The sequence below is a fragment of the Electrona antarctica genome (assembly GCF_951216825.1).
Source record: "Electrona antarctica genome assembly, chromosome: 23".
Taxonomy (NCBI): domain Eukaryota; kingdom Metazoa; phylum Chordata; class Actinopteri; order Myctophiformes; family Myctophidae; genus Electrona; species Electrona antarctica.
Window position 1 is genome coordinate 12,661,887 of NC_136804.1, and position 20,000 is coordinate 12,681,886.

The 20,000-nt window shown below is 43.7% G+C and overlaps 2 protein-coding genes across 3 annotated transcripts in view; both read left to right on the forward strand.

Annotated features, from left to right (window-relative positions):
* The window catches only part of LOC306916111 (ras-related protein Rap-1b), a 14,690-nt gene extending 11,318 nt beyond the window's left edge, over nt 1-3,372 (forward strand). Inside the window, exons 6-8 of the mRNA XM_079493850.1 lie at nt 884-1,027; nt 1,659-1,751; nt 2,232-3,372. Of these exons, the coding sequence (XP_079349976.1) occupies nt 884-1,027; nt 1,659-1,745 (231 nt within the window). The 3' untranslated portion in view covers nt 1,746-1,751; nt 2,232-3,372. The remainder of the gene's footprint in view (nt 1-883; nt 1,028-1,658; nt 1,752-2,231) is intronic.
* mdm1 (Mdm1 nuclear protein) overlaps nt 1-20,000 on the forward strand; it is a 64,585-nt gene that overhangs the window by 37,088 nt on the left and 7,497 nt on the right. Inside the window, exons 2-13 of one of the 2 annotated variants that reach the window (XM_079494811.1) lie at nt 4,450-6,959; nt 7,333-7,490; nt 8,951-8,995; nt 9,927-10,014; nt 13,254-13,337; nt 14,493-14,695; nt 14,859-14,990; nt 16,538-16,663; nt 16,777-16,895; nt 17,532-17,595; nt 18,223-18,255; nt 18,580-18,926. In XM_079494811.1, coding sequence (XP_079350937.1) covers nt 9,930-10,014; nt 13,254-13,337; nt 14,493-14,695; nt 14,859-14,990; nt 16,538-16,663; nt 16,777-16,895; nt 17,532-17,595; nt 18,223-18,255; nt 18,580-18,926 — 1,193 coding nt within the window. In that variant the 5' untranslated portion in view covers nt 4,450-6,959; nt 7,333-7,490; nt 8,951-8,995; nt 9,927-9,929. Of the gene's footprint in view, nt 1-4,449; nt 6,960-7,332; nt 7,491-8,950; nt 8,996-9,910; nt 10,015-13,253; nt 13,338-14,492; nt 14,696-14,858; nt 14,991-16,537; nt 16,664-16,776; nt 16,896-17,531; nt 17,596-18,222; nt 18,256-18,579; nt 18,927-20,000 lie in introns of both variants that reach the window. The other variant, XM_079494812.1, reaches the window with a different exon arrangement.

Sequence of the window (20,000 nt, forward strand, 5' to 3'; positions counted from 1 at the left end):
TGTCCACACACACACACACACACACACACACACACACACACACACACACACACACACACACACACACACACACACACACACACACACGTACAATTGTGTATATAGTATACACACATGTACATGGGTATACGGGCGCATATACTGAGTGTGTACACACACACTTACTTGTACATTGTACGATGCTGTGTACACGGTTCATTTGAGCCTCTATCCACCCACACGCATGCTCTGTAAAATTATATAACTCTGAGAGTGTAAAAATGAAACCAAATGGCCACGTGAGAGGGTCTCTCTGTAACTCTGAGAGTGAATGGGATGTCTGTGACTGTGAGACTGTAGACCAGGGGTGGGCAACTTTGACAATGGAGAGGGCCACTATATTTCAACACTCACTCCCTAGGGCCATATATTACGGTCGTCGCAAAAATAGCCGATCTACAAGCTCAAAACGCGTCGCAGCGCGACGCGTTTTGAGCTTGTAGATCGGCTATTTTTGCTATATTCGAATTGAAATCTTGAATTTTTGCTATATTTTTTTTATCAGAATCCTGAAAATTAATATTTTTCATTTCAAATGCTTTTAATTATACTTGTGTTGAAGCAATGAGCTACTAATTTAGACTGAAGTAATTAAAGCGGGTCATGTTTGCATGTCGTGGAATTGTAAACAGCTGAAACCAATATTATATCAGTATCCTGACATTAACCTGAGGGCCACATTAAGTGAAGGTGGGGGCCGCATGTGGCCCCCGGGCCGCCAGTTGCCCACCCCTGCTGTAGACAGTGGAGAGTGAGATGTTGACATTGTGTGTATCTGCTGTGTGTGTGTGTGTGTGTGTGTGTGTGTGTGTGTGTGTGTGTGTGTGTGTGTGTGTGTGTGTAGGTTCCCATGATCCTGGTGGGTAACAAGTGTGACTTGGAGAGTGAGCGTGTGGTGGGAAAGGAGCAGGGACAAGGTCTCGCCAGGCAGTGGAACTCCTGCGCCTTCCTGGAAACCTCTGCCAAGAGTAAAATCAACGTTAATGAGGTACACACTATGACCACGCCACAACGCAGATCAATGTTTTACTAGAGGCATAATATACACATCATAAAAACATACATAGACCTGTCATCATTTCTTCATTTAGAGAAAATAAAATTTGCAGTCAGAGGCTCCTTGAATGGTTTCCACAGAACCTGGGACCCTTTCCTCGCATATATTAACTCTCTCACTGAGATTGTTTCTGTCTTTCTCTACTTTTTGTTTTCTTTAATTATTTTATCTGCATGTTTTTCTTACCTTATCTTTAATTTCCAATATTATTATTATTACTGTTACACACACTAAATTTTGCTTCTCTCTATAATTCTCCCCTCAGGGCGGGCGGGTAGGAGGGTAAATCTGGGTTGTCCTTATTTTATGTTTTGTACTGTTCCTTTTGTGTCTTTGTATGTCCTGTATTTTAATGGGAAAAAAACACAATAAAAAAAGTTATAAAAAATAAATAAAAACATACATATATTGTATGTGTGTGTGTGTGTGTGTGTGTGTGTGTGTGTGTGTGTGTGTGTGTGTGTGTGTGTGTGTGTGTGTGTGTGTGTGTGTGTGTGTGTGTGTGTGTGTGTGTGTGTGTGTGTGTGTGTGTGTGTGTGTGTGTGTGTGTGTGTGTGTGTAGATCTTCTATGACCTGGTTCGGCAGATCAACAGAAAGACTCCGGCTCCAGGAAAAACTCGTAAAAAGTCCAACTGTCACCTGCTCTGAAGACAGGTAACCCCTGACCTTTGAATCAGCGTTTTTGTCCCGTCACAGGTTTACAAGTGTAACACCATAATTTGGCAGTTTCCAGGAAAGGGAATAGGAATGGAGATAGACCGAAGAGCACGGAAAACGGGATAGAGACAGGCCTGAGATCACAATGTTCCTACTGGAGTAAAAATAAATACATACATGCGGTCAGATAGGATAGTCATATTATTTGACCCCTAATCCTAACTCTGACCCGTGATCGGGAAATAGATTCTGTTCCTTAGCCTTAAAGATGGAGTTCCGTGATTTCAGTATCTTTTCCAGTTTTTCATGTGTTTATGAGGTGACAGTACTTCATTAGACCCCTTGGTGTGGTTGTTATGTGCAATGATGTCTTCCCTTTGTATTTAGTTTTGAACGTGCCATTTTCGTGCCATTTTGAACGTGCCAATGAAAAAAACAGTGATATAGTGACATCACAATATCTGTCCGTCTCTCCAGGTGTGATTTGGCTCAGTCTAGCTCACCTGACTCAACCAACCAGGACCTGTCCCAGCTGGCCACGCCCCTTTAGCACACAAACAACCAATTAACAACCACCAACACGACTAACAGCCCGTCGCCACGACAACCATGATGGCACGCCTCCCGCTTGACCCCGTGTCATTGCCAACCCAACCCGCCGCTGCCCAGGATGCCTACTCTGAATTTTTGTGGCAGAACTCCATGTTTGTGGTTGAAGGTTCGAGGTCGTCCAAAGAGCCTGCCCAGTAAACTACATTTCCCATCATGCTCTCTACTAGCCCATCTGGTGGTGGGGGATTGGCTTCTTTCTTCAATTTGTTAATATTTCTTTCTTTCTTTCTTTCTTTCTTTCTTTCTTTCTTTCTTTCTTTCTTTCTTTCTTTCTTTCTTTCTTTCTTTCTTTCTTGTTGTGTTTCATTCTAAATATTTGATTTGAAGCCAGAACACCACACACACACACACACACACACACACACACACACACACACACACACACACACACACACACACACACACACACACACACACACACACACACACACACACACACACACACACACACGTATTAGAGTATTTGTGACTGAGCACAACATTTTAGGACAGCAATTTCTTTTAGTTCAACCCTAATACAAAAGCTGAAAATAGTCCTCACAATGTCCATTTCTCAGATCTCAAGTGTAAACACACACACACACACACACACACACACACACACACACACACACACACACACACACACACACACACACACACACACACACACACACACACACACACGCACACGCGCCATTCAGCCATGTTGACTCCTGCTCCTTGGCTGTTGCTAAGTAACCCACTGATCTTGAGAATGTTATCGCCGCTACCACCGCGCTGGTGTTGTGAACGACATTGTTACATATTTACAGCCAACAAAGGGATCTAACAACATGGTGGCCCATAGTACAACCTGTCCAGTACAGGCCACAGTCTTCTGTTGGTCACTGGTAGCTGCATAACAACCCTGTATGTTTGTCTCTGGTACAACCTGTGGAATTTTTTCTAATGGTGATGATTATGACTATTATTGTTATAATTCTAATGTGTACAAAGTTTAATGTTATTTTCGTTTGGGGGGAGGGGTGGGGGGGGGGGGTGTTTACCTCCTGGTGTTTCACAGAACATGGAGTCGCCTGCCTTCTTACTTCTTGTCCACACAGGAAGCAACTAAACTACCGATAGTATACTGTATAGTGGTTTAGAATCCTCAGTGCTAATTGAACTGTGAGAGTGTACAACTCTCGGAGTTACAGACCCTCATGGGTCCTTTTTGGCTTAGTTTTGACCCTCTCAGAGTTACATTCAAGTACAGTTGGGTGCCACCGATATTGTCCCTAAATTTTAAAAAATCCTTCTAAATCCTCCAGTTTTCTGAAATAAATATTTTCACGATTTTTCAAAAATAGCAGACCTACAAGCTCGTAGCGCGCCACTCGGTGGCGCGCTATGAGCTTGTAGATCTGCTATTTTTCAATAGCTAAATTATAACATAATGTTTAAAACACCAAAAGGGGTTCCCGCCCAAAATGGGTTAACTGTCCTTTTGCGCAGATCACGCAAACCTCAGCAAAAAGAAAAGGACAATATCGATGGCCTCCAACTGTATCTCAGTTCACACAAACATGACTTTTACTCGCCCTGTGATGTCTTGAATACATGGCCAATTTTCGCTTGCATAACATTTCTTTACGGCGAAAGAAGAATTCAAAAACAAAGACCAATACCTGATTAATTGAAGTAAATTGGGGCCAAGATTAACAACCGCAAAACTATATAGAAAATCTGTTCATGAGCTCCAAAACAACGTGAGTTCTCCTCGTATTCAAGACATCACCTCTTCTTTAACACTCAGCATTTTACAGTGCACAACAGGAAACAACTGGGTGGATACAGGATAGAGGCTCAAATGTACTGTATAGTCAAATATCGTTGCTGTCGGGTGGAAGCCTCGTCATGTCAAATGCAGGTTTCTTTATTTCTTTGATTCAAATTAACCCATTTTTTTCTGAAAAAGCTATGTTTCTATGTCAGTCGTTCTTTGATTTTTCAAAAATAGCAGACCTACAAGCTCGTAGCGTGCCACTCGGTGGCGCGCTATGAGCTTGTAGATCTGCTATTTTTCAATAGCTAAAGCATAACATAATGCTAACACCAAAAGAAAATATCAGATCTAATATATGATATCTGCTATTTTTGCTACTTTTGTGTGACATTGTACTATGACTATGACAAAGTAGGACATACATTTATGGAGAAAGAAAAGTTAAAATGTGGAGATAAGAGGTTTTCTGCCTGATGGCGACGATGTGAAAGCGTTTGTGAGGGGGTTGTCAGTGCCAACAGACATAGCACAGACAGTGAACCTGTACAATAAACTAACTGTTAACTTTGTTAGCATTTCTAATGGAATGGGATGGCCGGTGTTTGCATCAGGCTAGCTGCCATGTCTGTACCCCTCCCTGTACAAGACGTATGTTGTTAAAATGCATCAAAAGATATTCCAAATTTGTCCTTTTTTTTACCCCAAGAGTTTTTGAACAGGCGGATCTACGTCATTTCAAATAGCCAAAGTACAAAACAGTGTTAAAGTGGGTCAATTGATTTCGATGCAATATTAACGCATGTTTCTTGGGTTCCCCTGAAACCGATTCAAGGACCAGAACCACTGGTCTAGACATTCCTGGTGGCTGTGGACAGACAGTAGAAAAAGGTGACTCCAGCTGGTCTGACTGCTAATATGTTGCCTTCACATCACTCCTAGGGTTTTGTTATTATATAACCTCACTGGCTGTGGGGGTGTGTGCATGTGTGCGGGCGTGCATCCTAGCACTTCCTGTAAGCATAAATGGCACAATGTAGTTGCGACAACAGGACTGCGGTTGTCCCTTTGTCCTGACATGCTATGTCATTTTGATTGCTAACACTAGTAGCTAGCAAGTATGTGACGGATAAACCCTGTCTGCCTGACTGTTCCACTTGGTTTGATCTATTCATTCATTCATTCATTCATTCATTCATTCATTCATTCCACTGCCTGAGGACTGTTCCATTTGTGCTGAATGAGGTGGGGGGAGGGCCGGAGGGGAGTGAGGGGTGTGTGGCCTGTGAAGCAGCAGCTAGAGGCGAAGTCCTTTTTCACAATGTTTCATTAAAGTGGCATGGAACCCTAGGCCAATTCACCCTTTGTCAATTGTCTCTCTCTATCCACTACCATTCGAAAAAATAGTAGTGGATGGGGAGAGACACATTTTCAGCTGCCTCGCATAGATATTTAATGTATTCAATTCTTATTTTAAACTTGATCATAGTAAAACAGAACATCCCGGGTCAGCATAGTGACTGGGTATAATGTGTTTTTCTCATGTTTAGCAAACTCTGCACAAACACAGCTTTTATGCGACCAATCAGAAGGCCGACAATGGGTGAATTTTGTAGTTTCCGCAAAGAAAATAACTACAGAAGAGTCAAAACGTGGCAGGCTGACCTTATGAAGTTCGCTACGACGCAGCCACAGCTAATAATATGAATAATGGATTTAGGTGTGCCCGTATGCAAGCATTGACACTAGTAATGTGGACTACTGTATGCACATTGGTACGCCTAAATGTAACGCACCATTTTCTGTTATTTTCTTTTGTCAATGCTGCAACTGTGTTGTTTACATCACAGCATACTATAAGATCAGCCTTATGTAGCCTGTCATGTTTTTATATTTACTACTGATGTAGTTTTGAACCTTTCATAGCAGTGGTTCTCAAAGTGGGTGGGGTCCAGGGACTCTCCAGCATCCTTGAGGAGGTTCCAAACGGACCCTTACAGGTCTGTAACTCTGAGAGTACAAATCTGTAGACTCTTGAGTTATGGGGGATCTGACTGAGAACCATTCACTTACAGGAAAACAAACTCCAAAATCACCCTAGGGTTTCATTCCATTTTAACAAAATGCCAGGATGTATGACCCAGATCAATACTTTCCTGTACAAAGTATTACTGTGATTCCCGCTGATCTTAATATGCATCTACACTGACTGCAGTATTCCTGATCAGTGAGTAGTACTGAGTACAGATTACATTAATAGTACAGTACTCACGACTGCTAAGAAATACTGCTCCACAGCGATGCTTCATTACATGGTGTGGTAATACTGATCAGTGGTAGTGTTAGTAGTAGCATTACAATACTGTCTCTGATCAGTGGCAATACTTTACACTTAAGTATTACTGTTCAATAGCACACGTTAGGCTACTCCGTGAAGTATTGCTTCTGCAATACTTTGTGCAGCTATACTCAGTAATAATCAGTAGTGCATAGTACACTGAAGTATTGGTGCTGATCGTAGTACACAATACCCTGAAGTATCTTTCTTTAAGCTTGTAGGAATGTTGTAGTTTTATTGCTGTAGCATGATGTGGCCTGTGTTTCTGACAATGGAGAAGTGAATAGGGGACTGGATCAATAACTAAACTGCATGCAAATCTTCAAAAGAATTAGCATGTTTCATTTAAGTACGAGGATCATGTTTAAATTAACAGGTAAGGGCCTGTAACTGTACAGTGTAGACAGAAAATACAAGCAGAGGTGTAATTCTGTTGCCCTCTTGTGGCCAGTTGGAAAATTACTTGAGTAGCTGCTGCTTCCGGGTCCACAGCCAGCGTCAACTCAACTGCGTAAGCATAACATAAATTACAAAACAAATGACAGATAAAAGCAGTGTTTCTCAAAGTAAATGACACCTGGGGGTTCCAGGAGACCCCCACCTTAATGATTTTTTTTAATCCACTGGATTTAAAACTAAAATTAAGATCAGAAAGAAAATGTTTCTGCTGATGGTGACCTCCCCCCAATAGCTGACGTTTCCTTCCACAGCACAGCAGCCCAGAAGAGAAAGACATCTCTGCATTTTGTTCATATATATATATTATTTTTTTGGTGGGGAGAGGGAGGGTTGTGGGTAGCCAAATGTAAACTATAAAGCCTTAAATGAGTACATGAATAAATGAAATAAATAAAGTGGTGCAATTTTGTACGAGTGACCTGCAGACTGAGTTTTTCTTTGACGTCACGACCACGCCTGCGCACGCTGGCGTCGCTTCGCTGCCATGGTAACCGGATAGTGGCTTTCTGGCAACCACGGAAGTGTTCCTGTCTGCAGTTCAGGGGCTAATTGTTTGTCTGTCTATCACACGGTCCAGTTGAAGGTAAATAACTCAAAAAACAAAACATGCTGTTTATGAAACATTTAAGGTACACAACAACAAGTGAGACGAGGTTTTATTCAGTTTATTTCACACGATCAATGGAGCTCGTGTCGTGTTTTGAACTTAAGTCCTGTATGCGTCACGTAATGATGCAGGCTAAAGCAGCTACACTACTTGCATTGTAGAAGATTAAGTGTCAAATAGCCCCGATACGTTCCCTATCAGTATCAGTCCTAGCCGCAATTTGCAACTCTAGATTTTGTTTTACAATGGGATGAATCTAGAGTTGCAATACCCTCCATTGACTCCCCACTCATCCAATTTGGTTTGTGATCTGCTTGTCTTAAACAACATTAAACTCACCAACATTGCAGCTGTAGTCCAAGCTTGAATTAGCCTCTTTCAATTGCCGAGCTTGTTTTTCATAAAAATCCCCCGTAGACATGTTATGAGCTACTTTCTGTCAAGAATTCCTGTGCAGGTGATTCTTTTTCTAAGTGCTGGAGTTTGGAAGCACTCGTCATAAATCACTGAACGACCCAGCGTACCACCTGTTTGAATTTGCACATAATGCAGGAGGCAGCAGCGCGACCCGTTAACAAAAACGAGTGCTTCCAAACTGCAACACTTAGAAAAAGAATCACCTGCAGAGGATGTCTTGACAGAAAGTAGCTCATAACATGTCTACGGGGGATTTTTATGAAAAACAAGCTCGGCAGATTGAAAGAGGATAATTCAAGCTTGGACTACAGCTGCAATGTTGGTGAGTTTAACGTTGTTTAAGACAAGCAGATCACAAACCAAATTGGATGAGTGGGGAGTCAATGGAGGGTATTGCAACTCTAGATTCATCCCATTATAAAAAAATAGAGTTGCAAATTGCGGCTATATCAGTCCCTATACGCTCCTTCGGTAGCATCTCGGCGGAAGTTCCAGACCCACAGGAACACACCCAGGGTGCTGGCCCGATTCCGGCGAGCCGCCCCGCGTCAGAAACGGTTGAGGTTGAGAAATGACAGAGTTACCGTGTGGGGGTCCCTCTACTGTACCCTCTACTGTACTGTACTGTCACTGTACTGTACTGGCACACCCGAAATCACCATATATACAGTTCATCTGTGCATAATTATCGGCCCGATAATTATCGGCCCGATATCAGGAATTATGACCATCATTATCGGCCCGATAACATTATATTATCGTCCCGATAATATATTGTATATTCTTTATTTTATATATTTACATATGCTTGCAGTTCCGCTAAATGATTATTTGTTTTATCTGCTGATTGTATCTGCTGACAAAGCACCCTGCATGTCATAGGTATGATGTACTGTATTTGCTTAGGTTAGGGGTGTCCAAACTTTTTTCAAAGGGGGCCATATTAGAAAATATTAAAAACACCCAAAAACACTGCAAGGTAAAAATGAAATAAAATAGACTTTCTTTGACCCCTTCAGGATGAGACAAGGAATCCTGACAAGTTATATCTGAGAAATGCCCAGGTGAATAAAAAAGTTCAATGTAAAAATGTCCCATACTATTGGGTGAGCCGTTGATACAATTCAGGTATGAAGCCACGGGCAGCATAAAATCCTTCCCCGGGCTGCATTTTGTCTGCGGGCCACACTTTGGACAACCCTGGCTTAGGACAAAGCTGTGTTACATGTACCGTTAATCACTAGCATGTCCTATTTATGTCTGTGTCTATATTTTTTTATTATCGGTTATTTGTATCGGTATCGGTCTTGAGAAGCAAGAAGTTATCGAAATCGGTATCGGTTGCAAAAAATCAATATCGTGCATCCCTAGTCAAAAAGTAGAATATCTCCCTGGTCGACAGGGATATCTCTTTGGTCTAGTAGTGGTTAAGATATTGGACTTGCACACAGGTTTCACACAGTTCGAATCCTGGGCGTTACAGTAACACGGCTTCAAGTTTCATACTATACTAAATCAAGTAATCGCCCGAGTAATTCTTCCACCATTAACACAAAGAAAGAATGAAGAATTACATGAAATATGAATTAATGTTCCTTGACATTGAATGTGTGAAATCTGTGAATGTGTGATAGACTAATGTTAGGCTAATCATAAAAAAACCATTTGATGAATCGACAGTTTATCTTATATCAATATCAAACTGTTCGACTCCAGTCTATGCAGTGTTGTGTGATGGATTAATTATAATCGGCTTTATGCAGTTTACTGTGCAACCGCATCACAATAATGCATTAATGAGATTACCCTTGCCATCAGCGCTGCCAGCTATTACACAGTTACAATCCTCAGTGTTAATTCATCCTTCTGTAACTCTGAGAGTGGTCAAATGGACTCTCAGAGTGAAGTTAACACCGAGGATGTTGCAGTGTAGTCGGCTTTAGCCTCATGGTTTGTTTAAGACACAGGACCAATTATAGTTCTTCTTCTTTCCAGGGGATGAGGAGTTACACACCATCTCGCTCCAGAAGTGTGTCTACCCAGTGCAGCGTCCCGGTGGCTGGCATCCGCTCTAAACAGACAGGTAAATGAACACTGAGGATTTTTACTGGCTACTCGTCTGTCAGTCCAATTGACATGGAAACGTTTGGCATTGCAGAATTAATGTTTCAACATTTGAGTGTGAATATAATAATATATAGCCTGCAGTGCATGCTGTACATTTCCTGAACCACGACACAATGCATCACACAGCCAGGCCACACCAATGTTTCACTCAATTTTCCTACTTAACCAATTAACCCATTTTGACCTGATATCAGATTCCAAAAATGTCTTCTACATCCTGACAGTTTTCTGAAAAAGCTATGTTTCTATGTCAGTGGTTCTTCGATTTTTCAAAGATAGCAGATCTACAAGCTCGTAGCGCGCCACTCGGTGGCGCGCTATGAGCTTGTAGATCTGCTATTTTTCAATAGCTAAAAGCATAACATGATGCTAACACCAAAAGGGGTTCCCGCCAACCTGAGGCCGATTCTACAAATTAATGTCCTTTAAATCCTAGTCTTCTGATATTCTGTATCGTATCTCAATCCTTTTCAAGTCAAGGACCCCCAAATGTATATGTATTGGGTGCAGATCTCCATCTCAAAATATTGTGTTCCAGGGACCCCCCAGAAGCAAAGATTTGATTATATATTCAAAGATGTGCACACATTTTCACAAGTTTTCAAAAAATAGTTCACAGTGCGTTGTGAACTTGTGAGCTTATAGATCAGCTATTTTTGGCGAACGTTCCTCCCCAGAATAGGGATGCTGAGGGTTCAAGTGGTTACCACAAGTGGCATTTTAAGTTTGAAGAAGATTTTGAATATTGAGATAATAGCCTACCGTTAATCGCAATTATTTTTTGTAGTTATTATTTATGTAGTTTTCATATCATTCCATCCCCACTGAGGACCCGCTAGGGGTCCTGGAACCCCCTGTTGAAGACCCCTGGCCTGTGTTAGATGACGCTCTCTTGTGGGACAGCCCAGTGTTCCAGCGTTCTGTTGAGGGTGATTTAGGGCATACATGGGCAACTGGCGGCTCGGGGTCCCCACCATCACTTAACACGGCCCTCAGGTTAATATCTATCAGAATATTGATATATTATTTATTTCAGCTGTTGAAATTCCAAACATGCAAACATGACCCTCTTTAATTGCTTCATTCTAAATTAGTAGCTTAATGACTTTTTTTTTTTAAATGTCCAATGTATTTGTATTTAGTTAATAAAGTTAACAGAACTATAATTAAAGGCATTTGAAAGGCATTTGAAATTAAATAAAAATGTCAGGATTCCAATTGAATAATAGCATGCTCAAAACGCATCGTCAGTAATATGCAATGTGGCCCTCTGGAGTGAGTGTGGAAATATAGTGGCCCTCTCCATTGTCAAAGTTGCCCACCCCTGATTTATGGTCTGCAGTCCGCATAAAGTGTTTTATGAGACGAGGGGCACTTTCCATGTCATGTCCAGAGCGTTTATTGATGCCTGTTAAGGTTTCAACCTATCAACAGTTGCTGTGCTCCAAAGTTATCTGCGTTTAGTATTAGCACAGATAGCCTAACGATAGACTAACGGCAAACAACGTAAATGGCCGCGTTGTTGTTGTCGGACACAGCCAGGAGGATCAAACGTGAAATTGATCTCTCTCCTCTCCAAAAGTTGAACTATTTTATGGCTGAAGCCCTCAGTCAGGGCACTCTGCCGAGATACACTGGATGCAGAGAGCACTGATGCTCGGCGCTGGGAAGAGGTGAGCTCCTGAGCGTCTTCCCATAGGAATGCATGGCAGACAGAATAGATGGACATGGCACCGTGACCTTACTGTCTTTCACCTGTTGATCTGCCAATCAGCGGACAGACTCGTCTAATTTGGTTCTTCAGCGTGTAAGTTATGACTCATGAGCATGCATATGCCTGTTGTTCTCAAACGTCTTTGTCTCAGTGCACCCCTGCAGATTTTCATCCATGGCACCCCTGAATTCCATTGTTACTTTATAGAACCTTACATTTATGTCCAATTTATGGTACGTAAATGTGTAAATCTTTAGGCCTCGGTCACACTGTTGCAGTATGACAGGAGGAAAACTGTTCACAACACAACACAACACAACACAACACAACACAACACAACACAACACAACACAACATAGAGCGTCGCAGTCCCGCCCCCTACCAGGGACCAGGAAATGATTCCCCGTTAATTTTCCTCATAGACATTTCAAAAAGTACCTTATTTATTTAAAGACCTTTTAAGCCTCGTACAAAGCCAACTCTTGTCGTGACAAATCATGACAACAAACACAATTTTCCGGGCCGAAAAAAAAGAAAGAAGAAGAAAACGGCAGGTTACAACACTTTTTTGTTGTTTTTCTTCTTTGTAATTATTAATTCGGCCCAAAATGTTGTGTTTTTTTGTCATGATTTGTCACAACTCGAGTTGGCTTTTTCCGTGGCGTAATGGTCTTTAAATAAACACTTTTTGAAATGTCTATGGGAAAAATGAATGAGGAATTCAGTTCTGGTCCTAGCGTCATGAAAGGGGACGGGACTGCGACGGTACCCCAGCATCCATATACTTGGGGGAACATTCGCCCAAAAATTACAGATCTACAAGCTCACAACGCGTAGCAAAGTGAGCATGTAAACTGGCAAAGAGATTTGGCAGAAACAACGCAGCAGTACAACTCTGGTCTGTAATACTGAGTATAGATGGTCGCCTCTAAGTGGTTAAACGGAAGTGATTTTTGAGTAAGTATTCTGCGGCACCCCTGGACTTGCTTCACGGCACCCACTTTGAGAAACGCTGGTATACAGTATGCTATGTAATGAGAACCACTGACGGCTTGCCAACTCGTCTGGCTCGCTCACAGATGCATGTGGGCAATCGCTCACGGCGAATGCCCACGCTCGAACGCGATCCTCAAGGCCTCGCTGTCTGTGCGCGCCTGCCTTGTTCTCGAATCCCCAGTGTTAAAAAAAAAGAAAAGAAAATCATGCATTTGTTGTAAAAACAAAAACAAAAACTTGCACCAACGCAGGACGGTGTCTGAACGAAAACAATTGTTCCGCCCCCAAAGATTCCATGGGAATATACACACGTTTCTGCATATGGATGAAATAAGAATAGATTATTTCTTTCAAAAACATACAATCCCTACAACATTGTCTGTCTGTCTGTCTGTCTGTCTGTCTGTCTGTCTGTCTGTCTGTCTGTCTGTCTGTCTGTCTGTCTGTCTGTCTGTCTGTCTGTCTGTCTGTCTGTCTGTCTGCAGGTGTCATTAGAGAGCCTCAGCTTCCCTCCAGGAAGAAGTCGGTCATGTTTCGTCCTCAGACGTCTGCAATCTGGGCTCCTCACGGTAAGGCCTCAGCCGCCTCACTCACACCTAGACACACTTGTGTCCTGTGTCTTCTGTGTGTTATGGCCGCCTCAATGCATTTCCAATGGGAGTCACATGGTTTCATGCAACAAGGTTGTGTCTTCAAACCATGTGACTCCCATTGGAAATGCATTGAGGCGGCCATGACACAAGGCCTCACTCACACCTAGACACACTTGTATCCTGTTTCTTCTGTGTGTTATGGCCGCCTCAATGCATTTCCAATGGGAGTCACATGGTTTCATGACACAACATTGTTGCATGGCTGTTGCATGGCTGTCTTCTGCCCTCCCCCCATGCAACAAGGTTGTGTCTTCAAACCATGTGACTCCCATTGGAAATGCATTGAGGCGGCCATGACACACAGAACACACAGGACACAAGTGTGTCTTGCGTGTCTTAGGTGTGAGTGAGGCCCTGTACACACATATCACATATCAGACGTGTTTCAGAGCACAGAACATTCGTTCTTTTTGTGTGTACGAAGCCTCCAACCACGTGACTTTCATTGGAAAAGCATTGAGGCGGCCATGAAACACGGACAGCACAGAGCATGTTCGTCTGATATGTGTGTACAGGGCCTGGGGCCTAAGGCTTCATACACACATAAAGAACAAATGTTCTGTGCTCTGCCTGTGTTTCATGGCCGCCCCAATGCTTTTCCAATGGAAGTCACGTGGTTTGACCAAACACTTGTGTTTGATTGGGGGGGGGGGGGGGGCAATCAAACACAAGTGTTTGGTCAAACCACGTGACTTCCATTGGAGTTCTTTATGTGTGTATGAAGCTAGGCTTCATACACACAAAGAACAAATGTTCTGTGCTCTGCCTGTGTTTCATGGCCGCCTCAATGCTTTTCCAATGGAAGTCACATGGTTTGACCAAACACTTGTGTTTGATTACCCCCCTCCCCCCAATCAAACACAAGTGTTTGGTCAAACCACGTGACTTCCATTGCAAAAGCATTGAGGCGGCCATGAAACATAGGCAGAGCACAGAACAGTTGTTCTTTATGTGTGTATGAAGCCTGACAAAACACAACACAAAAGTATATAACACCACCTAGCTGACACAAGTAAATGTGGCATCAGTCGGCCATCAGTGTGTACAGTGTGTCGCGTGTTCGTCTTCCAGGAGTTGTCTCCAGGAGGCGAGGAGCGCAGCAGGAGGCCAGCTCAGAGAGAAGACACCCTGCTCTGGACAGCAGCCCTCCAGCAGCCCCTGGACAGCCAGGCTCCACGAGGCAGGCAACAGAGCAGGAGGCCAGCCCTCCCACAGCCCCTGAACAGCCTGGTGCACGCACGCACGCACACGCACAGCAGCCTGTGGCCAATGGGGTGAGCCGAGATATTCCTGTTTAGAATAGATATTACATAATATAACAGTGTGCACTGTGCAGTACACATTATACACATCATTATACAGTATTACATATAAATGCATGTTCTGTCTGTCTGTCTGTCTGTCTGTCTGTCTGTCTGTCTGTCTGTCTGTGCACAGTGTGCCCTGCGGTGGAAGGCTGGGTTGAGGTCAGGAGGTGAAAGGTCAAAGTTGCGGAGGTCAGAGTATCACAGACAGTTCACCTGGAAGACAGCAAAGTATGCTGGGTCGCCATTACTAAATGCTCAAAAGGTAATTAACTAACTAACTCACTAACTAAGTATTTAAGATAGTAATGCTTGCTATAAAGTGTGTATTCATTAACTGTGGTCTCCTGGTCTCTCCAACTCTTTATAAATAGAAAATACATTTTCTGGTGGGTTGCCAATTTCAGCCAATATCCAATGTTGGATATTGGCTGGAAGCTGGAGAGATAGAGCTGGTGGAGCTGTTTGCCCCCGCAACCCGACTACGGATAAGCGGTTGAAGATGGATGGATGGATGGATGGATGGATGGATGGATGGAGAGATAGGGAAGCCCCAGCCTGGCCCAGCCAGCGTGCTTTCTGGTCTAGAGGGGCGGGTCGCGCTTGAGCAATGCGCTGGATAATATTGGTTCACCGATCTGAGCAATATGTTGATATGACATCTGTCACTCGTGCTTCTCAACTGTGCCGTATTACGAAGCTCTGTTGTTTCAGGCCTGAAAACGTCAATTCAAAAAAGGGGAAAAAAAGTCCATATGGGCATTCCCAGACGATGCCCTATACAATCCCTGTTATGCCCATATATGGAGATTCCTGATGTCATCAATATTAAGCCCATTATTGTGACAGTCTCATGATAACCAGTGTGGTTGCTGCGACGCATATGTACCAAATGAACCAAGTTGGTACAAGTACAACACATGGATCTCCATATGTGGAGCTGACTATCATCACCTGGATCTATATGAAGATCACGACACTGACCTCATCAAATCCTGGGTAGCCATACATGTTTTGACATACTAGATCTGCATGGAGCCGGCCAGCAACTACATCTGACCTCACTGACACCAGATTTATTGTTTAACTCCTGCTTCTCAACTGTGCCGTATTAAGAAGCTCTGTTGTTTGCTTTTCACCCTCAAGGCGTCTTACTGGTATTAACTACTACTACTATTTATTGATGCTGTAAAAACAACACTAATCCAAACAGGTCTCAGGCAGCCATGTGAATGCAGCTTCAGTCTGTCCACAAGATGGTGCAAGAGGGCTGTTGTCTGCCGTGCCAAGACCATAGACCAGGGTTTTACAACAGATTTTGATTCTTGACATATGCTGTTTTATATATATATATATATATATATATATATATATATTAAAAAATCACACCCGTGTGAACTGAGTGGTGTAAGGTTTTATATAGCATGATCAGCTGTGGTCTAACGTAATGTCTGACGTAATGAAATAAGGTAAGGTATTATATACCCTGATCAGCTCTGATCTGACGTAATGAAATCACACCTGGATGTGATTTCACAACTGGCTTTTTTTGCGCAGAGAAAATGACCACGGTTGCTACGGTCATCCAGTTCACCCGGGTGTGATTTAATTACGTCAGAAATTATTTTGAACATAGCAACCATGGTCATTTTTTTATGCACACAAAAGCCAGTTGTAGGAGTGGTTTACACCACTCAAAAAACGGCATATGTCAAGAATCTCCCAGGTTCCAGGTGGTCCCCAGCAAAATGAGGAAATATAGAATCAAAATCAGTTTAGCCACTTTAGCCTATTTTACACTTTGACCCCTAGGCGCTGTACTCCAGCAGCAGGGATGTTCCTCCCTTTAAGAAGAACCCTGTTGCCATGGAAACCGAGTATAGGCGGAGCTTCCAGTGTCAGACCCCGCCCAGGGGTCATCGTCGTCGAAAACACCTGGTGAGTATAGTTAAGCATGCCACACACACACACACACACACACACACACACACACACACACGCACACACACACACACTTACAATATGGACTTTCTCTCCGTATTGTATTGTAGGAGAGGAAGAGGAGGGAGGCACCAGAGGTGAAGCCCCGTCCACAACAGGAACAGCCAGCCACGCCCCCTCAGTCATCCGAAAAGACCACACCCCCTCCTCATGGAGCTGACGAGAACAGGTGTGTGTTTTTGAGGGGCGCCAACTTCCGAGTGCTCGGAAGTGCAACCGAGCACTCAATGTTAAAGCCCAGCTCCACAGGGTTTCCTCGTCATGAATCCACAGGTCCGCCTGCAGTTCACGCTCCAACCACTAGGGCCGAGTGCTTCAATGCTGGAGAGCCTCACTGGGGGCATGGCGCCAGCCCCTCCTATGCCCAGCTTTGTCTGTTTGTGTGAAAACAAACACAGTGATTTGATTGGCAGATCACCCCGTAGCGATGATATGATTGGCTGAGCAAACACATTGAGGATAAAAGTGAAGGCGCCAAGTGATGGAATGACATTTGTGATGATTCGATTGGCTGAGCACGGAATGTGATGTATGATGATGAGAGCGCCCCTCTCAGTTCACACGAGTGTGATTTTTAACCAACCAGCAATGTTTATCCACAAATCATAGCGAAAATATCCGTGTTGTGAGCTTGTAGATCTTGCGATCTCCGCTTGTGATCGACTATGCTCTCTCCATCTCCGTGTGTCACAGAAAGGCCACAGAAAATCTATGTGTGTTGTGTGGTGTGCCTTTTAGGGCTGTCTCTCTGTCTACCTGTCTATTAATTAACCTGTCTGTCTGTCTGTCTTTTCTGTCTGCGTAGGATATCGCAGACTGTGTACCTGTCTAACTTCCGTTCTCCTGTCTTGACAGAGGACAACCAGCGGGTCAGTAGTGTCCTACTTTATAGAAGACTATACTACATACAGTACATGTAATATTCAACTATGTATACATAGAAGTTACAAACATATTCAGCTAGAATTAGATACCATTATGGTATGGTAAAACACACACACTTTCGCGGATCTATGTCACACATCTATGATTTGTTTGTGTCTGATGATGCCGTGACGGCACGTTGAGGTTAGACAACACACTCCATATATTTGGGTGTATAGACGCAAAGGGAACTCCTCATTATGACTGATTAATAGTGACATGAGCGTGGCAACGTGGCCCGCCCGTCCACTGGCCAACCAGCCGGCCGGTCCTCCCATTAGGACACTGTAGTATGACAAAGTACAAACAAATCATGACAAGTTGAAATATGGAGGCATAAGGTTTCTGTCTCAGTCAGAGCAATGTTATGTAATTGGAAAGATCACTACGGTCTATAATCATTGACAAGTCTGTCTGTCTGTCTCTTTGCCTACTACATGACTGTCTGTGTGTGTGTGGCTGTGTGTCTGTCTGTCTGCCTTCTGTCTGTCTGTCTGTCTGTCTGTCTGTCTGTCTGTCTGTCTGTCTGTCTGTCTGTCTGTCTGTCTGTCTGTCTGTCTGTCTGTCTGTAGGACTGTGACCAGGGATATTCTTGTTACAAAGAGGTAAACCCTGTGTGTGTGTGTGTGTGTGTGTGTGTGTGTGTGTGTGTGTGTGTGTGTGTGTGTGTGTGTGTGTGTGTGTGTGTGTGTGTGTGTGTGTGTGTGTGTGTGTGTGTGTGTGTGTGTGTGTGTGTGTGTGTGTGTGTGTGTGTGCACTCACAACACATTGCAAGCTTGTAGATCGGTACTTTTGTAGTATTTGGAAGAAGAGCGTTAATTTACGGCCATTAATTTGCCGATACAAGGTTTCTTCCCTACAGCGACAATGCTGTATTGCAGTATCTGTATTATATTGTGTGCACGTGTGTGTGTGTGTGCGTTTTATAGTTACAGGACCTGCGAGAGAAGGCTTCATCGTACCGTCGCAGAGCCTGGGGGACTCACTTCTCCCGAAACCACCTCAACCAACTGCTGTCTGAATATAACTCACTGTGGGAGGCCAGTGACACACTTACAGACACGCGCAGCGACACACTCACCGGCACGCGCAGCGACACACTCACCGGCACGCACAGTGACACGCACAGTGACACACGCAGTGACACGCTGACTGACACACACGCCTCTGAAGCTGGCTGTGATGTGGTGGGTGACCCTGATGAAGATGTTGATGATGAGGATGATGTGAGAACCAGCTGCAGCAGTCGGTCTGTCCAACAACTGGACCTGACCAGGTGAGGAACACCAGCAGTGTCGCTCTGTCCTTGTCCACATTCAGTATGTAGTTGTCCTTGTCCCCTTTACGCCCATATACAGTATGTAGTTGTCCTCGTCCCCTTTACGCCCATATTCAGTATGTAGTTGTCCTTGTCCCCTTTACGCCCATATACAGTATGTAGTTGTCCTTGTCCCCTTTACGCCCATATACAGTATGTAGTTGTCCTCGTCCCCTTTACGCCCATATACAGTATGTAGTTGTCCATGTCCCCTTTTACGCCCATATTCAGTATGTAGTTGTCCTTGTCCCCTTTACGCCCATATTCAGTATGTAGTTGACCTCGTCCCCTTTACGCCCATATTCAGTATGTAGTTGACCTCGTCCCCCTTTACGCCCATATGCAGTATGTAGTTGACCTCGTCCCCCTTTACGCCCATATGCAGTATGTAGTTGACCTCGTCCCCCTTTACGCCCATATTCAGTATGTAGTTGTCCTCGTCCCCTTTACGCCCATATACAGTATGTAGTTGTCCTTGTCCCCCTTTACGCCCATATTCAGTATGTAGTTGTCCTTGTCCCCTTTACGCCCATATTCAGTATGTAGTTGTCCTTGTCCCCCTTTACGCCCATATTCAGTATGTAGTTGTCCTCGTCCCCTTTACGCCCATATACAGTATGTAGTTGTCCTCGTCCCCTTTACACCCATATTCAGTATGTAGTTGTCCTCGTCCCCTTTACGCCCATATTCAGTATGTAGTTGTCCTTGTCCCCCTTTGCGCCCATATTCAGTACGTAGTTGTCCTTGTCCCCTTTACGCCCATATTCAGTATGTAGTTGTCCTTGTCCCCTTTAAGCCCATATTCAGTATGTAGTTGTCCTTGTCCCCCTTTACGCCCATATACAGTATGTAGTTGTCCTTGTCCCCTTTACGCCCATATACAGTATGTAGTTGTCCTCGTCCACTTTACGCCCATATTCAGTATGTAGTTGTCCTTGTCCCCTTTTATGCCCATATTCAGTATGTAGTTGTCCTTGTCCCCTTTTACGCCCATATTCAGTATGTAGTTGTCCTTGTCCCCTTTTATGCCCA